General features: G+C 36.7%; 2 protein-coding genes across 3 annotated transcripts in view; both read left to right on the top strand.

The window, feature by feature from the left end:
- nxph4 (neurexophilin 4) overlaps positions 1–7,427 on the top strand; it is a 59,325-nt gene extending 51,898 nt beyond the window's left edge. The window contains exon 2 of the mRNA XM_028001769.1: positions 6,043–7,427. Within this exon, the coding sequence (XP_027857570.1) occupies positions 6,043–6,849 (807 nt within the window). The 3' untranslated portion in view covers positions 6,850–7,427. The remainder of the gene's footprint in view (positions 1–6,042) is intronic.
- Positions 7,428–9,843: 2,416 nt separating this feature from the next.
- Positions 9,844–25,000, top strand: part of LOC114135573 (serine hydroxymethyltransferase, mitochondrial-like) — a 28,290-nt gene continuing 13,133 nt past the window's right edge. For both annotated transcript variants that reach the window (XM_028002961.1, XM_028002960.1), the window contains exons 1-5: positions 9,844–9,988; positions 17,313–17,504; positions 21,781–21,860; positions 23,769–23,969; positions 24,216–24,297. In XM_028002961.1, the coding sequence (XP_027858762.1) occupies positions 9,956–9,988; positions 17,313–17,504; positions 21,781–21,860; positions 23,769–23,969; positions 24,216–24,297 (588 nt within the window). In that variant the 5' untranslated portion in view covers positions 9,844–9,955. The remainder of the gene's footprint in view (positions 9,989–17,312; positions 17,505–21,780; positions 21,861–23,768; positions 23,970–24,215; positions 24,298–25,000) is intronic.

The raw sequence follows: 25,000 nt of genomic DNA, 5'->3' as shown, positions 1-25,000 counted from the left end.
CATACTTGTTGATCAAAGACCAAAGTTACAAACATCAGAATGGTCCACGCTACATCAGCCATGTAAGCACAACTTTACATAAACTGCACTTATGATCAAAATTTGATTTTGCATATTTGAAACACTCCATTGACTATACAAGATCCCTCAACGTATGTTGTAGTATCAAGCACTAAGATGATGGTAGTGAATCCTTAGATGCTGTAAATTGTGAGTTGGGGCCTCTATGGATTGGAGTTATAAGTTTAGTTCAACCCACAGATAAGAAATTGAGATCTAGACCAATTTGAAAGCCAAGCCAAAACCTCCAACTCATTATTGTGCTTCCTCAATCTTTATACTTGGGTGTATTACCCAGCTGAAGAAGGTCACAGTCATCTGAAAATACAATTTAAAAAAAATATTTATACACATTGTAGGTAGTCTGCAACAATACATATGTATTGTAGTTGTGTGTCAAATCACTACCTACATTAAAGGCTCAACCCAAGGGTTTATGACAAAACATTGCACAAAGCATCACACTTCTTCTGTTGGCTAGCATGTCTTCATACACCCAATCATTCATGAAATGTAAAGGAAAGTGATTCATCACACCAAGGCACTTTCTTCCAGTTTTGAACGTTCATGTGCCTATACTTGGTTATCTTTGCAGTTCAAAATAAACTTAAATTCAATATTTTAAGGATCCCACAGGGAAATTAAATGCTCTTGTAACTCATAATTTTCTTCAAAGAGTTGTAGATGCTGATGACTGTGGACAGAAAGGACTTCCTGTAGCAGTCAGTATCACATCAACTTTGAAGAATCCCGACACAAGACAGTGATGTTGTCTGAGATTATGATGAAGAAGATGCTCAGGGTTGTCCACCAGGTTCCTGATTTTATGAAGAGTCGCTCAACCGATGATGGCAGAACAGATTACACTCTTGACAACAGACTTATTAAAGACTGGCAGCATCTTATAGCAAACCTCTAAGGACCTAAATTCAAAGCCTTACCTAAAAAGTACGACCTGCAGAAGCGTGCTGTACTTCTTGAGAAAAATATGAACGGAAACTTACTGCTAAGAGTTCAATATCTAGGTTGCAGAGATGACACTTCACAGTAGCATGTTACTGATGACTGATGACATGTCATCATGTCATCAGTAACATGATGACACCATTTGTTATTGACAATATTTCCTTTTCTTTTCCTGCTTCTCTTCAATGGATGTGATCTTGCAGCCATGTCTCAGTAGAACAGAGTATCTGAGTTCTTGTCAGGGCTTGGAGTTCATCCAACTTGTTAGCTAACAACCTGACACTGTCCTATTATGACTGATGGAAGAGATGGTTTGAACCTCCTCCTTCTCTCTCTCCCCTCTGCTTCTGCTCTGTGTCCATGCTGCCTCCTTTTCAACTCTACTGGGATTTGTGGTTCCAGACTTCACTCCCCGTCTATCAGATAACCTTGCTTCTTTTGAGAGGCAGCAATGTTCCTTCCTTGAATCAATACTGAGAGAAACTCACCACTGTAGAACATCTCAAAGAGCTGCAGTTTTGTTGATAATTTGACCCAGCTATCCAACCATTGATCCCTTCTCTAAAGCTCTCAGACAAAATATTAACTTTTTGCATGTTATAACCCACCACCATGCTTACCTACATAAATACCTTTTGTGATTCTTTGCTCAAAATACTTCTGCTAAAGCTGGTAGCAACATGTAATAATTTTTTAAGCTCATAACTTGTGGCATGAACTTAACATCTTTAGAGAAATCATAGTAAGAACTGGATAACTTAAGTTAATTAGAATGTGCAGTTATATTTTGCATATTATTTTTGTTCAACACAATGTAATATGACCTTATGACCTGGTCAGTAATCTTTTTCCATTAATCTTATTATTTTGAGTTGTTTTGTTGCCAGAAAGTTCTAAAATGATTTGTCTTCAACTTATCGTATTCTTCCCATGCAACAGCAGAGTTAAATAAAGGATATAAAATCCAGCATTGATTATAACTCCTGAGAAAAACTTCTTCAAAAGTTGTCACATTGAAAAATTCTGAAACCTTTGGACCTAATGTAGGTTTTATGTCTCGCTTCCTCTCCATATTTCTAACTTTAACTTCAACGAAATATATAATTTTGATGTTTCACCAGGCCTTTGAATATCACTTTTTATTTTTGGCTGCAACCTATAAGCCTGAGTTTGATCTTATTGAACTTTTTTTTTTTGTCCCTTTATCATGCCAACAGTACCCCTCTGGGTACCACTCTCCAAGTTATTGTAATTTAATTGATTGGCACCTGAAGGTAAAGAAAAGCACAGTGCTTCATTTCCAAACCCTTTCCTGGATGCAACAGCCTGATATGACCTTACAGCAAACATTCCCTGTCTCAAAAAGTCCATAATTTATAGATTTTTATGTCAAGAGAAAATATCAGATATTTCTTCTAACAAACCCTCACCCTTTAAATGGATTTACTGTCAGCCACAAAAAATTTCATATTTATGCTAATGGAAAGTCCATCTGTTTAGTCTCTGCTGGCATTTTATTACTTCCATGCCACAAATGAAGAGGCCCTTCCTCCACACTCATCTACCCTCCATCTCCATCCTTTTCCCCTTCCGCTGCCTTTGTGTCAATGTTTGCTAAAGTTGCTGACCGTGAACACTTTCATTCTCCATCTTCAGTCAGACTTACGTCAACCTCAGACCCGATCATGAAATCATTTTCTTTTCCAGCTCCATTCAGTTGACCCTGAAGTTTAGGTTGCATTTCACGTTGCGATGTTTCTCCTGAAGATGTTAAGGATTATGATGATTATGCTACTCCGAGCTCTGCGCCATACACCAGAGAAATGATTAGGAGGACTGCACCAGCAGAGTTTTAGCCTGACAGATGGCAACACATGGAGCTAGCTGACAGCACTGCTGACAGAGCGTTCACAGGAAGTACCCATATTGCATGCACTGTGCACACTGTTTGTTGTTGTATATATTCTGATGTTTTTCCTGTCGTCAACCGAGGCTTATTCCTACCTGTCAATGCCAAAGTCGGCTCACGTCGCACATTCGCCGGCTTAAAAATTGCAAGACCTCTGCATGCGCTTTCCGTCATGGCACAAAAGGGAATAAGGGTGTGTTGAAAATCTGCAGTAAGACATTATTCCAGTCACTTGTCATTTATCAAAACCTTTCTTAGTTGGTAATTCATTCCTCCAGCGGTCAATAAACTTTCTGTTATTTTCGCTCCAATCAATCTACTTAGAAATCTGCTCTGCAGCCATGTTAATGAATGGGAAGCAGAAATAAAGAGTTTAATTGAATGACTGAATACATTAGGAGCTGTATTGAGCGCTGTACTTTTACTTCAATGAGTAGCAATATGTGACTGCTATTAGGGTCAGTGATTGATGAAAATGACACTAGCACAAGCCCGATGGTTACTGTGCTCTGGATAGGAGTGATGGAAGACAGAAACTGTCCTCGCATGAGTGCACACAAAGATGCAGTCCTTTCGACTTGAAACGCTGTTTTTGTCTCAGAAAGTGGTTGTTTATCAGCTAAAAAATAGTTTTTAACTCAATCCAAAAGCATCCTCAGGGGAGGAGCACGTAACCCCTCTCAATAGTTGTAATAATTCTTGCTGTCACTTCATGACAGCTTCGAGCTAGAAGTCTGCATATGTGCAAATGCTGCACTGTTTGTGTGTATGGGTGGAAGTGGCATGGTTGTGATTGATGAGACATAAAAGAGAGCAGACCGAGATTTCCAGTCAATCAGCTCTGCGAATAACCACCCAGGCTGTGGATTAAAGGCAGAAAGCTGTCTGAACAAAGACCCACAACTATTACCTTACACGCAGAGTTGTTTTGCTCTGCCGAACAACTCTGACAACAAAATTAAAGTGTGTTAGCAAAAATAGACGGTTTTGTTTACTTGAATTGAGCAGATGAAATGTAGAGAGATCTAACGACAATGCCCGAGGAGATAAAACTTGTGTGAGGTAAAAAAAGAATAGAAAAGAGTGACCCCAGAAGCATTTTTCAATTAAAGAAATTGTGAGTTCAATGAAAATGGAAACACCAAAAATATCATACATGGTTTATTTTTGGTTGTATGTATATAAAACAAGATTAAACAAGCACTAGTTGCAGCTTCTTTGTATAGTTATCCAGAGTTCCCTGTTGTTACAGGGACAAAGAGGGTTGGAATTATTGCCTCTCAACTGATGGAGTAATTAACAAATAAAAGTATGACATAATGTTAGAAATAACATTAGAAGAGTAATTATTGTCTCTTTATTAACATCTCTTTTGACTATGACACCTGAAAAGTTTATCTCCTCAAACCTTTCTTCCTGGAACTTTCTTTTACCCTAACCATTTTTGTGAGCATTTCCACTGTGGAGGTCAAAACTGGAACATCAGTGTCAGCAGATGCTAAGGAGCAAGGTCTCAATGCAGCAAGGTTATCTGAAGCTTGCTGAGGGACTCTGTGTGTGAGAGAGGTTCACATTGTAAATTAAAAGCTGTCATTTTCATTATATAAGCTACAGTAATGATTCTGTCACAGCCACTACACGTTATAAATTACTAAGAGTCAGACTCCTCATAAGATTTTAACTGTAACAGATCTCAAAGGGATTTTACTAATGTGGACATCAGTATTTTTACACTTTCAGCGTCATAAAATAGAAGAAAAGCTCTGGTGGGATTTAAAACCCACTCTTTGAGCTACGAACTTGTGGTAATGCCACAATATTTCAGAGGAAGTTTGAGACATTCACAGATATTTACTAAAAACGCCTGAGAGAAATGCCTTAAAGGAACATAAAGTGCATACTTTTGAATAACAATGGCAAAATCTGTTAATTATCCATCTATGGCTGTTCTTAATGCCTCAGAAAATAACTTAGTAAAAGTATTAACAACTACTTTGAATGAATGCCTTACTCCCTATTTCACCTCAGATAGTCTGGAGTTAATGGTTTAATATTGATGACCTTTAGATTTTGCCATATCTAAATGGATATGGCAAAATAATTATTGTTTCTGGGGTAAATTTGTATTCTGGTCATTTGTTTTGTGATGACCAATTCAGTTGAAATGAAGGGATGCAATAATGTCATAGGAAACCAACCTGGTTTCTGAAAAAAGTAATGGGCACATGCTTTTAATAATGTCATTTAAGTGCTGATTCCAAAAAATACTTAAATGTAATCAACAAATGATAAAATTTCATAACTTTTCAGCAATATGAACTTGGTTTGAACTGAGTTTAAACTTTCTGTGAATTACCACTGTACCTGGGGTAGTTGAAAATGGAAAGTAATATACTAATAAAAAGCTCAGACATGGCACATTCAACATGCACGTTATGGGCAGAACTTTGCTTGGTCCACCTTAATTACAAGCCCAGAAATGTAACAATACTGCCACACTAATTCAATACGTTTTTGTTTTGTTTTGGGGTTTTTTCAAAATGCGAGAAAGGGTGTTTATATTTGTTGCTGGGCTAAAATTTGATCTCATCTGGATTATGTCGGCTTTAGACTGTTGTCTATGAAAACAACAGACTTTTTCAAAGCATTTCCCCTTTCTTTTAAAGTTGGATATGTCAGAGATCAATATGTTGAACACCAGTCATAGCAATCCCAGTTTGCAAAATCAGGAACAAAAATCTAATCAAGGTTCAAGATTACCAGTTTCCTATTAGAAACATTTGTTTTGGACGGATGCTGCCTTCCTCTTTGGATTTGAAGAATAATAGGGGAATTAATCCAACAGCTGCACATAATGAGGCCCATTCAAAAGTCAACACTGGCCACATTCTTTCACATTCTTTGCAACTTTTCGCTCTTTCTTCCAGTGCTCCTGATGTCGCTACAGCAGTCCTAATTCCTATAAACTCAGTTAATTGAAAATTAACACATTTAAAATGTAAATTCTATTATTGTTGTTGTGTAGGAGAGTATGTAAAAAAAAATATAAATTTCAAGAGGCATCTGCATATTAATAAATATTTTCCCGTTTTCTTTTGTCTTTTCAGGTCCAAGGGTTGGAGAAGCAAGTGGGCTTCTCAGAGTCGGGCTCTGTTGGCTCAGTAATGAAGACTCTTCCTTATGGCATGGGAGGAGGCACCGCTGGAGGAGTTGTCAAGCCTCCATACCCAACAGGCATATTTTCCACATCCATTGACCAGACGCCCCTGAAGTCCAAGCCGCCCACCTACACTGTCTACAACCGCTACTACTCAGGCCAGAACCAGTCCTTGTTACTGGATCAGGCTGACTACCGCTCCAAGCGCAAGCCATCATTAAAGACAAACATGAAGACCAAGAAGATCTTCGGCTGGGGAAACTTCTATTTCAGCGTTAAGACCATGAAGTTCAGTCTGTTGGTGACGGGGAAGATTGTTGATCACATCAATGGTACATTCACCGTTTACTTCCGCCACAACTCGTCCAGCCTTGGGAATGTGTCAGTGAGCATTGTGCCGCCATCAAAAGTGGTAGAGTTTGAAGTTCTACCGCAGCAGCATCTGCACCCCCACACCCAGCAGGACGTCCAGATCCAGGAGACACAACAGGCCACCATTGACCCCAAAGAGGGGAAGACCCTCAACTGTCGGGTGGAGTACGAGAAAACCGACAGGTCGAAGAAATCCAAACCCTGCCTGTATGATCCGTCTCAGACCTGCTTCACAGAGCACACTCAGTCTCATGCTGCCTGGCTGTGTGCCAAACCCTTCAAGGTGATCTGCATCTTCATCTCTTTTTTAAGCATCGATTACAAGTTAGTTCAAAAAGTGTGTCCGGACTACAACTTCCAAAGTGAGCGCCCTTATTTTGGATAAATACATTAGACTCAAGCGAGGAGGAGGAAAAAGACAATGTTCATGATCTCAGTGATGAGCAAAAGGATGAATATGGAAATGATACTCATTATGATGAAGAAACAAGGGTTGTTTACCCCTCTGAACTGACGTGAATTGTGGATTTAAATAAATGTATAATCAAAGCTATGGAATGTACAGGAAATGGTGGATTTCTCTGATATATTTTCCAACTTTGTATTTGTTAACCTTCGTTTTTATGTTTTCTTTTCTGTAAATAATGTACTCATCCCCAGCAGACTTTATTGTTTTTAGATCTATGTTTCTCAGTGTTATTACTTTCTGCAGTTGGAGAATTCAGTTAAAAGCAGCCCGAATGGGTATTATTCCCTCTGAGTACAGACTGAGCCTCTCAGGCAGCTGTGCTGTGCCATCACTGTGTGGCAGACATAATGTTATGGTAGACTGACTGTTAATCATTCTCTCAGCTCTACATTTCAATCCATGGATATAAGAGAGTTATATGTATGAGAAATGCTATGCTGGATATGCATACAATATACTGTTTGAACAAGCACATTAAAATCTCTTTAACTGTCTGTCTCTCACTGACTGAATGTTTTCATTTGTTGCTTAAAGCATGATTGGTTAGCACAAGCTGTGCAGAACGTTATCTAACTGTGCAAGGCCACTAATGAATTAAGACATTTCACTCTGATTAGAAACTCATATTCAAGCTTTCTGTGGAGATACACTACTTCAATTTTCTAAAATATATTGGCTGAAGCTTGTTATGGGCTGGATTTCCACTTAAAAACCTACCATGACACTGCTTTGAGACAATGTTCCTCTTCTTTTGAAATTGCTATTTATGGAAATAAACTCCTATAGAAGGATATGTTATGTCTTTTATTTGCCAATGCAAACTATGAAGCTTGCAAAAGAAGATGACATATTCTAATTTATCAAACCCCACAAAGGAAGAAAATATTGCAGAAATGGAAACAATACTTTGATGATTCTAAAGGTTTGTTCATTTACAAAGACATGACCGGTATCACTTGGCATGTGTGATTGAACTGAAACGAAATTTTCTTGTAAAGTGCGTTGAGATGACATTTGTTGTAAAATGGCGCTATGTGAATAAACTGAATTGAAACTCAAATTAATTATTTAATTTCTATATCAACTTTATAGGAATGAGCCAAAAATGCTGAAACAATGCATCTCATTAAAACTGTAAATTGATTAATTGAGTAGCATTATCTATTGCTCTGTCAGTAAAATATGATATTTAGCTTGAAAATTAAAAGTTTCTAGAAGACAAGGGCTACATTCACAGATTTCCTTTAGGACTGAGGTTTTTGAGACTGGCAGACATCACAACGGGCTGAACATGATTCTTCTTAAGGGACTTATTTAGTGCTTTAGCAGTGAGTCTCATTTCATTGTCACTGAGCGAACCACCAAAACCCATCTTTGGTAAACTAAGTGAGATAAGGTTTTTTTCCTAAATTTTATTTAATATGGCTCCTTCTTTTAGAACCCTTTATTCAGTGCGCTTTTTTAAATAGTACCAATGTCCAAAAACGATCTTCTTAAGGCACTTTACATCCAATAGATCCAGTACAAATACAGAAATATATGCTAAATTCAGAAATAAATGCTAAATATATAGCCAGATTCAAAGTCGAAGCCATGCAGTTCCCTTTATCAAACCAGTTGGTAATCTAAGGAAACACAGGTGATAATACTGAGTGCCTGATTTTCCAACCATTCCCTCTGAACAACAACTGACATCCATCTGTTCACTTTCCAGCAATATGGAGCATTCATATGGCAATGGTGGAAAAGAAAATTCCCTTTTTACAGGATGAACTCTCCTACAGAACTTGGCTAAGTGTGAGTGTCCATCTACTGGAGGTCTTAGAAGACAAAGCCAGTTTTGGCCAAAACCATTAAGTTGTAGACACATAGACATAGACATAGATTATGTTTTTTTCGAATCATTCAAAGGTAGATTTGTTTGTTTGCTTCTGATCATGGTTGCTGCATAACGCAAGTGTACTTGAGCTTAAGGTCAGAAACTAAAAGTTGGGCTTTTCAGATAGGGAGCAGAATGCATGGTTTCATTAAATACTTATTGTCTGGTCCCTGAAGTATTAAAGCAGTCCCGACCATCACACTATCTTGTTTGACTGTCAGTGTGATGTTCTTTCATACTGTTGAGTCATGATCAGTGACTTTGCCTGAGGTAAGTGAGCTGTGCATGCCTAATACATGCCTAACATGCCTAAATACACCCATCTTGTGGGTGTATTGTTATATTTGGAGTAAAAGCTTTATTTTGTTTTGGATTTGATGGAATGGTTGTACATGTTAGAAGGTAATCAATCACACAGCTCACCAATCAGTTGAGAAAGATCTTTAATCAGATTAAGGGGCTTTGGAGGGAATGTACCTGTTTGCAATGTCCTTGAGGGAGGAAAGAGCACATATTACTATTTTTCCATTATTTCTTTACTATCAACTCACTTTTTATAGTTCAGACTAAAATATTACTTTAAATCAGTGAATTCAAATGGCATTCATCAAGGGCCAGAGTCCTGCAACTTTTAGAAGTGTTCCCTGGCCTACACACTTGAATTAAATGGTGAAACTGCCTCACTAAGTTATACAGAGCTTGGCTAATGAGTTAATATTGGAGCCAGGTGTGCTGAAGCAGAGAGACATCTTAAAGCTGTAGGACACTGACCCTTGAGGAATTAAGTTTGAAAACCTTGCTTTAAATGGCTTAATTTCTAACATTGTACAACCTTTTGTTGTACAATTAACACAGATTTATGTCTGTGTTAAATCATAAAACTACATTTCATGCTATTTAAATGTGGTAAAATTAATAAAATATCAACATATCAAAATATTAAATATTTTGGAGAGGTAACTAACTACATTACACGCCTAGAATGTATAATTATGTAATTTATTTTGACTGCCTACAATACCCATCGACCCTTTCGGTGGAACGAGGGTAACCAGCCGTTGCAGACAGCTTGAAGCTCCCTGTTGGGTCTGTGTCAGGTTTGCTTGTTGCACCGCTTTACCCACCAGCCTCACAGCTGTAAACATGCTGTCATTCGCTTTCAAGCAGCTCACACGGGTAACTATTATTCTCTAAAATATTTCTGTTTGTCATGTTTTCCATCTCGGTGTTTTCTGTTGTGTAACTAAGCTAGCGTTTTTGCACAGAAGACCTGTTAGCTAGCTGCAGTCAGCGTGGATCGTTACTAACTTGGAGTCAAGGGGTATAAGTAGAACACCTTCTGGCAAACTATGGTTTACAGTTACTGCTTTTAAAGTTATCGCGTGTAACAGTATACAGCTAGCTGTCTCCTCTGGCCTGCTCAGTTACTACTTTTTATACATTGGCATTTGCTTTCTATCAGATGGGCTAGCAGGTTAGCTTTTCTAGTTGCAGTACTTACTAGTTACTCCTGAATCTAATGATGCAACATCCACTGCCTTGTGTCATCATGAGGGGAAAGTGCAAGAACCTAAACACATAATTCAGAAACAGTCCTTGTTATTCGTTAATAATCTAATGACGAACAAATCAGATAGCTTTTTCTAGGTAGAATAGCTAGTATATCTTATTTTTATGCATTTCATAGATTTCTACACATCAGAGAGTTTATTTTTAGAGTGTGAAATCTACTGGACTGACAAAGGAAATTGTATTTAAACAAGGGGCACACTTCCAAGGTGGATGCAAGTATTTAAAAAATACATTTTATTTATCATTTTGTAAGTTCTCCCAAGTTTTTGAATGAAGTTAAAGGGAGGGTGCATTTATTGTGCTCAGGGCTGGGGTATGGCCATGCGTTTTAACAGACTAAGAAGAGATAAGCTGTTGCCTCTTGCATCTACTATGAACAGACAGAACAACAAAAGTTTTAGCTGATCTGCTCCAAACGTCTTTTGGAAAGATGTTTAAAGCCCAGAAGATCCACCCTGGATTAAACTTATGGTTATTTATTCTTAATTGAGAACTGTTTTAAAATGTTCAGTATAAAATGCTTTATTAATTATGTATGTTTTCCTTTTTAAAAAGTATGTGAATACATTTGTTATTAAATGTGCGAGATGCACACAAGGATATGATTAATTTTCATTAATCACCCTATTTAAGACTTTGCAATACAACAAAACTTTCTCAGTTATTCTTTTTCAATTCACATCTTTGACTGAACTCACTATGTTGAATCAGGTCTATAGTTGTGACATATTTTAGTGAAACTTTCATGTCTTAAAAGTATAAGTAAATTCTGTGAAGAAATCAATGGAAGTTGCCTACTTTGTTTATAACTCTGATGTACAGCTGGGTAAAAGCATCTCTAAATTCAAGTTTGTGAAATGACAACTTAATGAGTCTTCATGCAATATCTAATTAGTTAAAAGTTCCCAAACCTCAACAAATACTTTATCTGCATAAATAAATATCTATAACACATTTCCTTTTTATTTCTCAGTGTTTTTGAAAATATATTTATTCCCTCATATTTTTACTTTTTGTTGACTTATCTGTGGAAATAGAGTTGGTGGGTTAGTTATTTGTTTACTGTTGTTTCTTCTACATTTTTTAACATGTAAAACACATTTTAGTTTAAACAAGAATGGGATTTATTAAGTTACAAATGTCTGTTTCTGATAACTTTAATGTAAAGTTGGACTGACCGTAATGTCAAAACTAGATATGACTGGTTCTATTCCAGTACTGTTGAAAGTGCAATAGAGCTTAATATGTTCTCTCAAAGCAGAGAAATGATTAACTTCCTGACATCCTGCTTTGGTATTGTTAAGCAGTAGATGAAGGTTTGGTGTTCAGCATTGGAAGTAGTTGTCAGCAACTTCTTAACTTGTATTAACTAAAATTAGCAGTGTTGGTATGAGTAGCTGTCAGTGCAGTGCAATTGTATGTTGAATGTACAACTTTTCTAAAATATCCAAATGGATTGGACAAATACAGTTCTTTTTGCATTAATCTATGGCTCTGTCTAATTTTTTAACTTCAGCACTTCACACTTCCTTACATTAGCTGCTCAAAATACACAACTGAGCTGTTCTAACTCCACCAGCATAGTAAATTGCATATTATAAGGTTATTTGCTTTTAATTTATGTTGTTTTTTCTTAAAATGACAAACTCTTTTCCTGTTTAGTGTGTGGAAATACTCTCATTTTTAGTTTAGAGAGAGAAGCTTGGAATTTAGTTAGAAATGTCATAGAAATTAGCTGATTAACTGTATAATTTTGGATCACACAACCTATTTATGGAATATGGCAAATTTCACATTTTTACTCAGAAACAGTCTGTGACAAGTTTGAGCCAAATTTTTGTGGCATATACTCAGCCCTAGTTTTACAAGTCAGTACTTTTCAGTGCATTTCTTATTAAAGACTTCAGTCAGTTCACATGCATGCATGCTTTTCCTGTTGGTGGAAATTGGTTAAGTACGTTCTGACAGACACAAGACATTTGTACATTTGTGCTATCTTAGTCGTGTCCTCATGGGACACATATTAGTGAGAGTTTTTCAGTCCATAACTATGGTAGACATCTGATTTTTAGAAGGACAGCAGCAGAATTCATCATAGGTCATTTGTGGTCTTGGAAATATAACTTCAGTGATATGGGTCCTTCAAATGTGTTTTGTTTTTTACAGATTATCTGTTTTGCATTATGCTATTAGAACATAGTGACCTTTTTAGCAAGTATGTAAAATATATTTTTTATAAACGTTGCCTCCCGCAGTTTTAGAGGCATCAGTCCTGCATATATTTATTTTTATATAACATTACCAACATGTGCTGCATTCCTACAGTATTTAGACTGTAATTTAAGTTTTTTACTAGTGCCTTGAATCTCCAAAATGCTGGTATTATTACACCATTTAAATGCAGTCCGATTGCCACACATTTCCACATGTGATGGGGTCGTGGTGACAGAGTACTAAAGTACAATGTTCTATGAGTAGTGTTATGTGATATTAGGAAATCATACAATTTAAATATCCTGTTGAATATTGCAATGACACTATGATATTTTCCACATCGCTCCTTTTGTCATCTGTCATTATTATTCTTGCAATGTTCTCTGTAACCTTCAGCATCTTGGGCACTATTAGCTGTTTCAGTGTGTTTCAAACAGATTAAATATATTATTGGCATGCATTCATGAATGTATCACTCTTAGAGCATGATGACCAACAAAAACTACAATCCAAATATCCCATTGTAGTGGAATAGCAACATGTGCAACATACATGTTTAGGATTGAATGGAGGCGGTCAAGAAAATAAGCTTCTTTAATTACCTCACATTTTTGCTGCATTCAATATCTCAATATTCCTTGGTCTGCCACTCTTTGGTAGACTAAGGGCAAGCAACCCAGATGCTTTATTTGTATTTTCCTTTTAACATTTTTCTTTATCTCTACAGTTAAGACCAAAATTATTCATATCTTTAGCAGATTTTGATTTATAATTGTTTTTATTCAGCCAATATGAGATGAGGTTGAATCTTAAAGGAGTATAAGTGTAAAAGAAAAGTGTTTTGTCCAAAGATTTTTACCCTTCTCATTAAAGCATTGAAAATATTTTTTTAGCTTGAAGCAATCAAACCCTAAGAGTTGCTCACCAGCTTTTTGCATACATTTTCTGTATTTTGATGACTTATCTTTGGTGATGAGCTCCTTGTCGGGCTGAAACGATTCCTCGAAAGATTCAAGTACCTTGATTATTAAAATTCCTCAAGAAAAATTTATCTGATTCGAAGCTTCGCTAAATTGTGTTTTATTATGTAGCACACCTTTTCCAGCTGGATGATTATTTGTGGTGGGCAGTGCTCTTACTTGCGCAGGTTGTTGTGAAGTGCTGCTAACACTGGGTTTGGGGTGAGAAATAAGGATTATTGAATTTTGCGTTGCGATGGTTGGACTACAATAGCTTTTGTGGCATCGGAATCACGTCGAGAGAGAGATCTGATTCCTCGGATAATCGTAAAAATATTCTATAGAGTACTTGATTGCTGAAATATTCTTTTACAACAGCCCTAGCTCCTTGCAATCACCCTAGTCTTTAGCTTCATCCACAGATTCTAGGACTGAGGATACTCTGAAACTTGATTACTTTAAGTCGGAAGAAAATGTTCATAAAATTGAAACATTTAAATCAAAATCTACAAGGCCTAATTTTGGGCTTTTTTTTTATTGACTAAGAAGTTTCTGAAAGCATGACCAGCCTTTGATCCGAAAGCAGACGTCCTGGGCTGAGCCTCTGTTCCTTTGTGCCTCTCCACCCCATCCAGATTTCTCAGGCTGGTGTCACCCAGGGCAATTTGTAACAGACAGTTGGACTATTAGTCAGTGACAGGAAAAAGGGGCATCGATGTGTCAGACTGATGGATTTCTACCCTGTTGACACTTCTTCTCTTCTTTCTTACATATCTTCTTTTTTTCTTTTTTTTTTTTTACCGGTCCACCACTATAGACCCACTTGTTTTTCTTGTGTTGCGGGGTTGATTGTTGTTTTGGTATAGCCACTGAAGGACAGCAGTCATCTGTAAAATTGACTTGCCTTAGGAGTAATGGACAAACAATAATACAAAGCTGGGATTAATTAAATGATTTCCTTTCTTCTGCTTTCATAATTATTGGTACTATTCCTTTCACACACATTTGACAAGAAAAGCAACAAATACGTTCTGGTCATCACAAAGATGAGGTCTGTTATCCCGTTATTAGCATCCAGGTTAATGTGGTCTATTCAACCCTTTTCTCTCTGCAGAGTTCACCTTCAAACAACAGTGTAATCTGTTGTCTAAAAATAGTCCCACTGTGACATATTTGGTGCTCACATGCTGGCTCTCACTTTTCTTGGATCACTTTATCTTGTGTTTATTAATTAATCTTCTGTAATCATCAGTGCAGAGAAAGGAAGCAGAAGAGAGGCAGATCACAGGGACAACCTGTGAGTTGTCTGTAGAAGCCCAGAGCTATTTTATTTTGGTGCCTAATAAGGGCACCATTTGTGTATTACATACTTGAGTTTGTTTAGCAGCTCCAGCTGACAGGATGGGGACAGGAGGATGAGAAAGGGGGAAGAAAGAAGCTTACAACAAGCAGAGGGACCCTTGTCTACCAGATAATGGATGCATCGTTGGCTTATTTTGGGGTCATTTCAGGCAATGACTTTCATTGCTTTTGTTTGCCCCAGTGGAAATGCAAGAGCGCAAATGAGAGTTTCTGTCAGGATTTAATGACCCCTCTGATTTCGTTGTGTGATGTAGATCCTCAGAGGCAACCCTACTTTTCTTTTCCAAAGATCTTTCTTTTCTAAGATTGCCATTGCCACCAGCGAAGGAATGCCGGGTTAGATTTTGTTTAAAATTGGTAATTAACTTGACAATAATGTTATTTGATCTTCTTGTATAGATTTCTGGGATATTCTAATTTCTCTATAAAATCCATATTAAAACCTGATTCTGATTAGCTATTTCTGCACTAAACAGTAGTAGAACGTTATGGGACGGCAATTTTATTGGCAGATATTGCACAAACATCTGCTGCAATAAATCCACATTTCCTCTTCCTGTTGTTGTCATGCATGTTTCCTGCACACCTCTAGCATCTCAGATATGCTAAAGCTCATAGACAGTCAGGCTATTAGTCCGTGGATATATACTGCAGTAAGACTCTGTCCAAGTTGTTGAATGTCTTACTGGTAACAGTACTGAAATATTTGCCAAAAGCTATTGGCTAACATTTGTGATATTAATCTGAGCTTGTTTTGTAATCTGTGATTTTCTGGTTTGAACACCTGCGCCGTCCTTTCCGAGTAATGAATCTCACAAAACTGTTAAGTTTTGCGCTCTCTCGCTCTTTCACAGCCTGAATAAGTCACAAATGTATCGTAGATATATCGTAGAAAATTCAGTTTCTTGTTAATAAGCTTCTCACGTGTTTGTGCTTCCTCAGATTACATTTCTAAACCTTGAATTCATCCTGGTAATTAACTTTTGAGTCTGTTTTACTTAAAAAAAGGCTTCCACACTCTAGGCTGCTGACCTCAATTCTTCGCATATCATTCTTTCCACACTTATGTAGAATTTGTGGATTGGACTGGATTTCTTTAGATTACCACTAAGGGACCACTGGTCAGGCCAATCAAGTTGAAAAGTTGCAAATTCTAATCAAAGGACAACTTCTCAATGCATCTCCACTGTAGTCCCTCTCCTATCTTGCACTATTCAACCTTTCTTTTCTTGAAAATATCAAGTAAAACTTTTAAATCTTTTTTTTTTTGTTCTTTTTGCACCTTAAATGTAGAAAAAGGCCTCTTTGAAAGGTAAAATGCCCTCAACTTTTTGCCGCATTTGAGAAGAGGATAATAGCTCTTGTTAAATGAATGTCCTTAGTTGGTCCTGAGCATTGTGTTAATTGCTTTTTAATGGTGCTATTAAAGGGAGGCTGTCCCTCACACCCTAGCCCACCTGTACAGATGATAACTACAGGTTATGGTTGTGGAGCGATTGATCGAAGCACAGTTATAATCATGTTGTTGATTAAATGTCAGGAAGAAGCCAGTTTATTCTGCATGTAATCAACCAATCATGGGTTTAATTTAACCCCCAAAGTGTTCTCTCACAAAGCACCATTTTTTAAAAACTGTAATAGTTTCTCATATCTATTTATGTAAACCGTTGTCTTTTTTCTGCTTGAAAGTTTTTTGGCTGTCCAAGCAGTATGTGGATAAAAAACTGAGGAGTGGAGGCAGAATTCAACCCAGTGGGAGGATTCATGTTTTAAAAAGGACTTGTTAAAATTTTAGTCTCTGCACTCTTGTGCGATCCGGCATTCCAGCGGCAGCAGCAGAACTTGCCAGCCCTAGTCCAGATTAGATAAGCAGGAAGTGCTGAATCTGTTCTCTCTATACATCCCTTCTGGTACATTGAGGCAGTAAGTCAGTCGCTCAGTTTGTAGAACTGCTGATGGAAGCATAATTGAATAACTGTGCTGATTATTGATATCGTGCAAACACAATCTTCTAATTGTACCAGACTATGCATTGAAGTGAAAGAGAAAATGAGCTGAGAAAAAGTCTTGGGGAAAAAAAAAATATTATTAAAAAAAATCTGGCTCTTGCTTTGAAATGTGAAGTATTCAAGTCTGAGACATTATGTTATGTGTAAGTTGCCTGCATCCTTTAGAATGGTTAAAAATGTTCACTGAAACTGATAACAGAAGTACTTTCTCTCTCCTTCCAGCCCCCAATACTTCTATAATTTGTGTTGGCCTTTATGAACCACAACCTACTTTGAGCCCAATAATCCAGTTTCAGAAGATGTGTTTCTAAAACTGACAAACTTTAATTTGAACATTTTCCATCTGTGTTACTTCGGTCATCCTCGCTCTGTTCTTGCCGCCAGCCCTTGTGCCAGCAGCCCTCCATTCGTCTCAGTGTACGGTTCCAGCAGTCCCATGCAGCCACCCGAACGGTGGATGAAGATGGATCCTGGACCGGACAGGAGAGTCTGGCTGAGGACGACCCAGAAATGTGGGCTCTGCTGCGGAAGGAGAAGGACAGACAGCGCCGTGGTTTGGAGCTCATTGCGTCTGAGGTATTTAAAAATCAACAGTAAAAATTAATCATTTTCATCTTTCTGTTTATGGTTATGATAATCTTTATGCAGTTTTAAAATGTATTTGGCATTTTTTTATTAATTTCTGAGTATGGGGGGGAAAAAGGTAAACTGAATCAGGAAAAATGTTTGTGCTTCTGCACTGTATTCCATTATCTGGAAGATAAAATCTGAATTTGTATTAAATAAAGACCTTTTCACACTGATTTATGTTTAGATGACACATCAAATTTTTTGTTCAACTCACTAATTTTGTTTTTGAGTTAATAAGAGAAAACCACTGATTACCACAGAAACTCATTCAGAAGTGGAAAAATTACAACTTCAGTTATTTGGTCTCTTTGTCTGAAATTAGAGTTTTCAACTTGACATCTGGTTTGTAAGCTGGGTCTAGTTTAGGTGCCAAGCAAACTAAAATTTTGTTCAATTGTATTTTTTACTACAAAGTAAAGAGGCATTAGAAATGAAAAACGAATTTAACTACTATGTTTACTATAGATAACCTGTTTCAAATGTTAAACTCTTGTTTGTCCTATCTAGAAATTTGTCCTATTTAGTACAGTAACAACAAAAAAAAAAAAACCCAGTAAAATAGTTATTTTCCACACTGCAGCTTTTGGAAGGTAACCAGGGCATATGGATAATAAAATCCAACTATTTAAATACCTTCAATATTCAAAAAACTTATGTAAAAATTCCTAACCTGTAGTGTGAAAACATATTTCAGTTCAGCAGAGCAGCTTCTAGTAGTACAGCTTTAGGAAAAATAATGAATACTGGAGGAAGCAAGAAGCTTCGTTCTTTTATCTGACTTTATCTGACTCATGATTTAGCTGTTGTAATCTGCAGATTAAAATTTCCTAGATATGATAAATGATGAGTTGAACATTTTTAAGATATAAAACTCTTAATGTGTCAATGACATAAATCTCCAGTCTTCTAATATATTTTTATTTCCACCATAAATTTTGCTCTGATTGTGACCTGATCTGTTTACATTAAGTTTATGTCTTTCCTATGGAAATGTAGTTTGCTCTAAACACATCATCATCCTACTCATATGCACCTCCTGGAGAGGTAATGATTACTATTTTTCTGTTCTGAAGTGCAAACCGAGATATTCGTTTTTTTTTTTTTCTTTTCTCTTGACCTGCACCAGACAGAAGCTTCAGTTCAATAATTTTGCACGCTGACATAAAAGCTAGCAGAACAACAAACTCACCAGTACAAATTTTTCATTTTAGCTTGTACATGCCCTCCACATTAGACTTTCCTGAGTGTTTCAAACTATCAGGTACAGTCGTAAGTCACTCACAGAATTAAATATTTATGCTTCAAATTTATAGTCACTGTACTGCTGTGCTACATTGACATCACTTCCGGTCTCCATCACTGGTGCAAACGGCAGAAAGGCGTGTCTGAACACTCTGTGTAGTAGACTGCATTTGGTAACACACAGACACACATACAGGCTAATTCCTCAATAATAACATGCCCTGATAGTATATGTTTACAACCAGTCCTTTCAAGATAAAGTATTTATTTGTACGTGTATGCAGTTTTTCATGTCAATTATTTCATCTCTTTTTATAAACCCATATTTACTACATACACATGTATGTATTCCACACAAGATTTATTTATTCTATTTAAAAGAGGCTCTTTTTACCTCTGGATTACACATATCAAATTCACTTCAGTGTAATATTTAGTTTTGTCAAATTCACTTTATTTTAATTCAGACCAGTACAGTCAGATAGCTGAAGGTTATTCCACTCCATCATTTAGATTGTGTACAAACTCCTGCCAGAGAGTGACGAACCTGGTTGGGAAACAGTGGCCCTTTTAGTCTTTAAATTTTGAATGACATTCAGAGTTTTTGTCTAACTGTGGTTCCAATTCATAGCTGCCCCATTTTGTTTGTACTTTTACTGAATTTTTCTTCCTTGGACCAGTCCAAATAATTTTTTTTACTCACTCAATGTTTTCTCAGTTCATTGTGCCAAATCACAACACTTTGCCCAATTCCCCTGCCCCCCATGTCCAATTTTATTGTAATTGCGAGAGACCTTGTTTCTAAAGCGTACGATGATGTAACACTTCACACAAAGCCTAACAAGAACCAAGGAATGTTAGGAACTCATTGGCAGGCTGTATAGCTATTAAATATAATCTTTTTTATATAAAATTGCTCAGAGAAAGCTTTACTCATTATAAGATGGAATATCTGAATACTCCCTAGAGCCAAAATTTGTCATTCTTTTTGTTTTTATTCCAGAGCCTTATAATGTGAAATGGAGACTGTTACTATTCAGAAGAGCAGACAGTGTTTTATCTTCTGTTGTTCTTTCTCTCTTCCCTTGTTTCTTTTTTGCCACAGTAGTTGTTCAGTGAAGTATATCAGCCTCTTCTCAGCACAAAGCCTGACCGCTCTAGTGTGAGATAAAGCTGAGATCTTCATCCTGCTTCCTCTCTAACTCACTCTGCATGGCTCATCAGAGCAACAGTCAGGGAGACACACCTTGAAAGAAAAGACATACATTTTGACACACGTTACCAACCCACCCACCCAACACACACACCTCAAAGCGACTGCTTTTCCTTTGCTAATACATGCACATTTATTTTCATGACAGACGGGTGCAACAGAAAGCTGTTACTGGAGCTGTTATCTTCCTTGATCTCCTCTTTCCTCTTCTGATAAGCATTAACATAACCACTCACACATGATACACCAGCACCACCCAATCAAAACAGAGGGTGGGGAATGCATTTTTCTATGTCTGCCTAGATAGACTGTACAGTTTAAAAAGTATTCACACTGGGTCTGCAAAATATATTCTTGTTGCAATATCTGTTTTTAAATTATTATTATTACTGTTATTGGATGGAGTCTCATTGCCGTAGATGCCCAAACTTGACATACACAGTCGTACCAGAAATACTAAAGGTTACAAAGGGTTGCACCACATTGGTGGGCATGAAAGAAAGAAAAACATATTCATTACAATTGTTATGATCATCACAGTATTTAACAATATCAACGTTGCAAGATTTTCAAATGTCAAACAACCTTAATTTATAGAAAATTAACTTTTTGGCATTTTAACACAAAAAAACACTAGCATTGTATTTCACTAGGATTTTGTGTGATGCATAATATTTGAATTTAAATTTTTTGTTCTTTTTTTTACCTTTTATTTCACAAAAAAAGGTTTCCTGTGTATTTGTATTAAGCCCCCAGACTCAATAATTTTTTCTGCATTTGCAGGTGCAAGTAATTTGATTATGGATCTACCGGCATCTAGAGGACTTTGTTAGAAAAGAAGTTAAAACTCAATCGGATTGAATGTCGAGCATCCTTTAACTCTATATGTCCTCAAATGGATTTAGGTCTGGACTTTGACTGGGCCATTCTAAAAAGGGAATATCTTTCAAATCTAAACTATTGTATGTTTGGGATTGTTGTCCTGTGGGAAGTAAACCTCTCAACCCTTAAATAAGGTCTTTTGCTTGTATCTTGCTCCATCCATTTTTCACATCAACTTCCCTGTATCTGCTGAAAAGACAAATTTTTACAAAGCGCTGTATTACAGACCAGTGTTATAAAATACACTAGGTTTGCTGCAGAGGTTAAACTGGAAAACCTAAGCTAGATGTCAGGGTATCTGACGTTTACTCACAGATAAGTTTAGTTGTTTATTCCATCTATTGACTGTACAAATATAAGGTACCTGATAAGGACCAAAGTCTTATCATTTCACTACTGTTTGTCTTTTACTGTGATTACACAACAATCATTTGCATTTCATGAAATGTGAATGACATGTGAGGCATGATTAAAAGAGTAACAGCTCAGGTTTTAGTCCAAATCTGAGATGTTATTTAACTTGAGGATGGAGTCTTTAACATAATGTCAGAGGTTTGTACCTATTTTTCAGCTGAACATACTAACAATACTTTATCTATGAAAGCACATTTCAACATAGGACATAAAAATGGGCCACATGAATATATCTCAACATGTGCACAAACATTTATCACATTATCGTGTGTCCTCCAGCAGTGTAGAGATAAACACTCAGAAGTGTTGAGTGTTAGTCTATGGCCGACCACAGGTTCAATACTGTAATGATTGCTTCTAGCCAAAGGGGGATTTCTCACTATCACTTAACAGACTTTAATTTGCCATCCTTGTCCCTTCTATCCTCTCATGTCATTGATCTGAGTGTGTGTGTGTGTGTTGTCATCACAGAATTTCTGCAGCCGAGCAGCTCTGGAAGCTCAGGGCTCCTGTCTGAACAACAAATATTCTGAAGGCTATCCAGGGAGAAGGTGAGTGTTTATTCAGCCACACCTCAGCTTATTAACAGTGCTGATACTTTGGGCTTTGGGACATTTGCTGCAGATCTACAAAAATAAAGGAATACATGCATGCATACTGATTTATACTGGGTTCTGTGTGTTGCATACCCTAATCATGTTACTAATCCACCGCCCCTAGGTTGCTGACGAAGATTCCCAATGGGGAACATTGGATATATTTACAGTCGTTTCTAATTGAGTTTTCATTTATTTTAGTGTGATAATTTTTAAAATTGATTATTCTGTTTGAATAATTCACATATCAGCAATAAAATTAAAGCTTTAATACTGTGAAACACTCATCGTTTGATGTCTTAAATAAAAGCCTTATAAGCCTCCTTTCTATTGTATTTGGTGTTAGTTTTGAACCCTCTGCCCACATTTGCCCTCTCTGCTGTTTTACACTTTAGTGTAATGAAACAAAGCATAATCTGATTCTTTTTAAAGATTTGTGCTGCGGCAGTCGGTCTCTTTTTCATCTGCAATTCCGCTGAAACGTTTTCAGTATTTTCAGCCTGAAATGCCCTCAGCTTGTCGTAACACATTTGGGTCAAAGATGGGAGAAGCTTTTTTTCAACTAATGATTCCATTTTTGATTAATGCTTTTGGAAGTGATAAAACATTTTGATGACATGGATTTTGATGTTATGCTTTGTATAACAAAACAATTCATGCAAATGAATATACACTTTTGCTGGGTTTTCAGTGCAGTTTACTTGATTACTTACTTCATACATCAGGAGTTGTATGAAGTAATGGTTGTAAAGAAACAACCATTTTTGCTGATCCTGATAGATTATAAATGTAATGGACTATTTTAACAGGAGGGTAATAATGAAGGACACAAACTTGCAAGTCTGAATTAATATGAATGAATAAAGTAACAAATGTTTTGCATATTATGGTATTTTTTCCTGAACCTTTAACCCCTCAGAACTTATTTAAAACCCCTAATCTCTTTGGGATTGTTTGTTGCAAGGGTTTCCAATGAACCGTGCTGTTAATGCAAATTATATCCTCTGACTCGTAAAACTGATAAAAACGAAAAATCATAAAATTGAGAGATGCTTTCTGAAAATTATATATTGCCTATATCCAGGCGATCAAGGTTAACTTCTAGTTGTAGAGCAGGAATGCTTGTTTGCAGCACAATATCTAAACCCTCTTATTTAACCAATTTGAATAAGCTGGGGAAATGTCCTTTTGATCTGCAATCGGAGAGATATTGTCACAACGTCACAGAGCTTCAGCTTCATTTAAAATCTTAAATTTCACAGTTGTTCATTAATTGCTTCTAGCATCAACTTTCATCAAGCTGATTGATGGTAGTTTAAGAATTAAAATCTGAAACTTTCTTGTAACATTGTCACCAACCAGCATCATCAAGTGAGTGTTTGTATTTGTAGTTTTACAAATTCTGATGTCCTGACGGAGAAAAAGAAGCTTCCCTTAAGAAACTGAAACAGGAGAATACATTTGATTTTAAAGCCATAAGCTTTATTTCAGTTGCATAATCTTTATAACTTAAGTAAAGTTATTTCAACTACTGCAAAAGTAACAAATTCTGATGAGTCGCACATTAACATATAAAAAAACAACATTTTTGAGCTTGCTGCATTTGTTGCACAGGAAAGAGAAACTGCACTCAGGATACCAACCTGGTGTTTTACAGCAACAGACATAAACTTCTGACTTTTCATAGCAGTTACTCTCTGAAAAATACTGTTTCTTGCCTCCTAAGGACCAAAAAAGTGTCTTTCATGTTTTGACTGTTGAAATATTAAGGCCAAATAAAGATTTGCCGGTTGAGTACATCTTGTTCGTTCTTTTTCTTGTTGACAATTATATTTTTTCCTGCTTTTTTTTCTTTGGCCTTAGATACTACGGTGGAGCAGAAGTGGTTGACCAAATCGAGCTTCTGTGTCAGAAGCGAGCTTTGGAGGCCTTTGACCTGGACCCAGAGAAGTGGGGCGTCAACGTCCAGCCATACTCGGGTTCTCCTGCTAACTTTGCTGCCTACACAGCTGTACTCAAGCCGCATGACCGCATCATGGGCCTGGACCTGCCCGATGGTGGACAGTCAGTATCCACTGCTGCTTTTTATTTTGTTCTCCCCTTTGGGGCTTTTTTTGTTCTTATTCTCTTTCTTTTCAAAGCTGCCCCAGTTTCTTTGTTGACCAAGGCTAGTGTGTCACTTTCAGGCTTGAATAACCAACACTATCGTTCATTCCTTCTTTTTTACATACTTTCTATTATTAAAGCTATTTATTGTTATTGCATAAAGTTGTCAGAGTTGCACATTAAATTTTTTTTTTTTTTCCGCAGTCTGACCCATGGCTACATGTCAGATGTGAAGAGGATCTCTGCAACATCAATCTACTTTGAGTCCATGCCTTACAAGCTAAACGTAAGCAGATGCCTCCAGCATACATTTCAAAACACACCAAAGAAACATAAGCCTGATGTGGTTAAAAAAAATTTTATGCGATAAAATTTTACACATTTCAAAAACAGAATTTTCAAATTTCTTCAAATTTGTTAATTTAGAATCTTTTTCTGCTTAAGGGGAACCTTGGCAGCACTGCTGTCTTTTTCCAGTGGCTGTTCTGATGCCTTTTCACCTACTTCAACTCTGAAGTAATGAAAAACTGTCAGTAGCACTTCCAGGCTTTAAAAATTATAACATGTTCCAAGTTTTTGTTTTATATAAGAATAAAGCATTTATGTATTTCTTGCATTTATGTATTAGCGCTATTTTGATCCCTGTCAATTTGCAATGCTTGCACTGTAGCAACACTTAATTGGATTTCCATAACTGCTCTTATAATGGGAACAATTAGACATGTTTCTATAAAAGCATTAAGCCACTTAAACATATGTGCATAATTGTGATTTACAATAAACTAAAGCTGTGCAACCATTTAATAAAATTACAACAAACGTCAAACAAATGTGTGAGCACAAAGGTAATGTTGTGGAAACTGACCAGCTCAGTAAACACAAGAATGCCTGAAATGATTTGTTGGACTGATTTGAATGTATGTGAAAAAGTTTGGAAATTACACTCATTCTAATAGCCCCTCAAAAACATTATGAGCCATTCATAGATT

Source organism: Xiphophorus couchianus, chromosome 20 (genome assembly GCF_001444195.1).
Source record: "Xiphophorus couchianus chromosome 20, X_couchianus-1.0, whole genome shotgun sequence".
Classification (NCBI taxonomy): Eukaryota; Metazoa; Chordata; class Actinopteri; order Cyprinodontiformes; family Poeciliidae; genus Xiphophorus; species Xiphophorus couchianus.
This window is presented reverse-complemented; position numbering and strand designations above follow the sequence as displayed.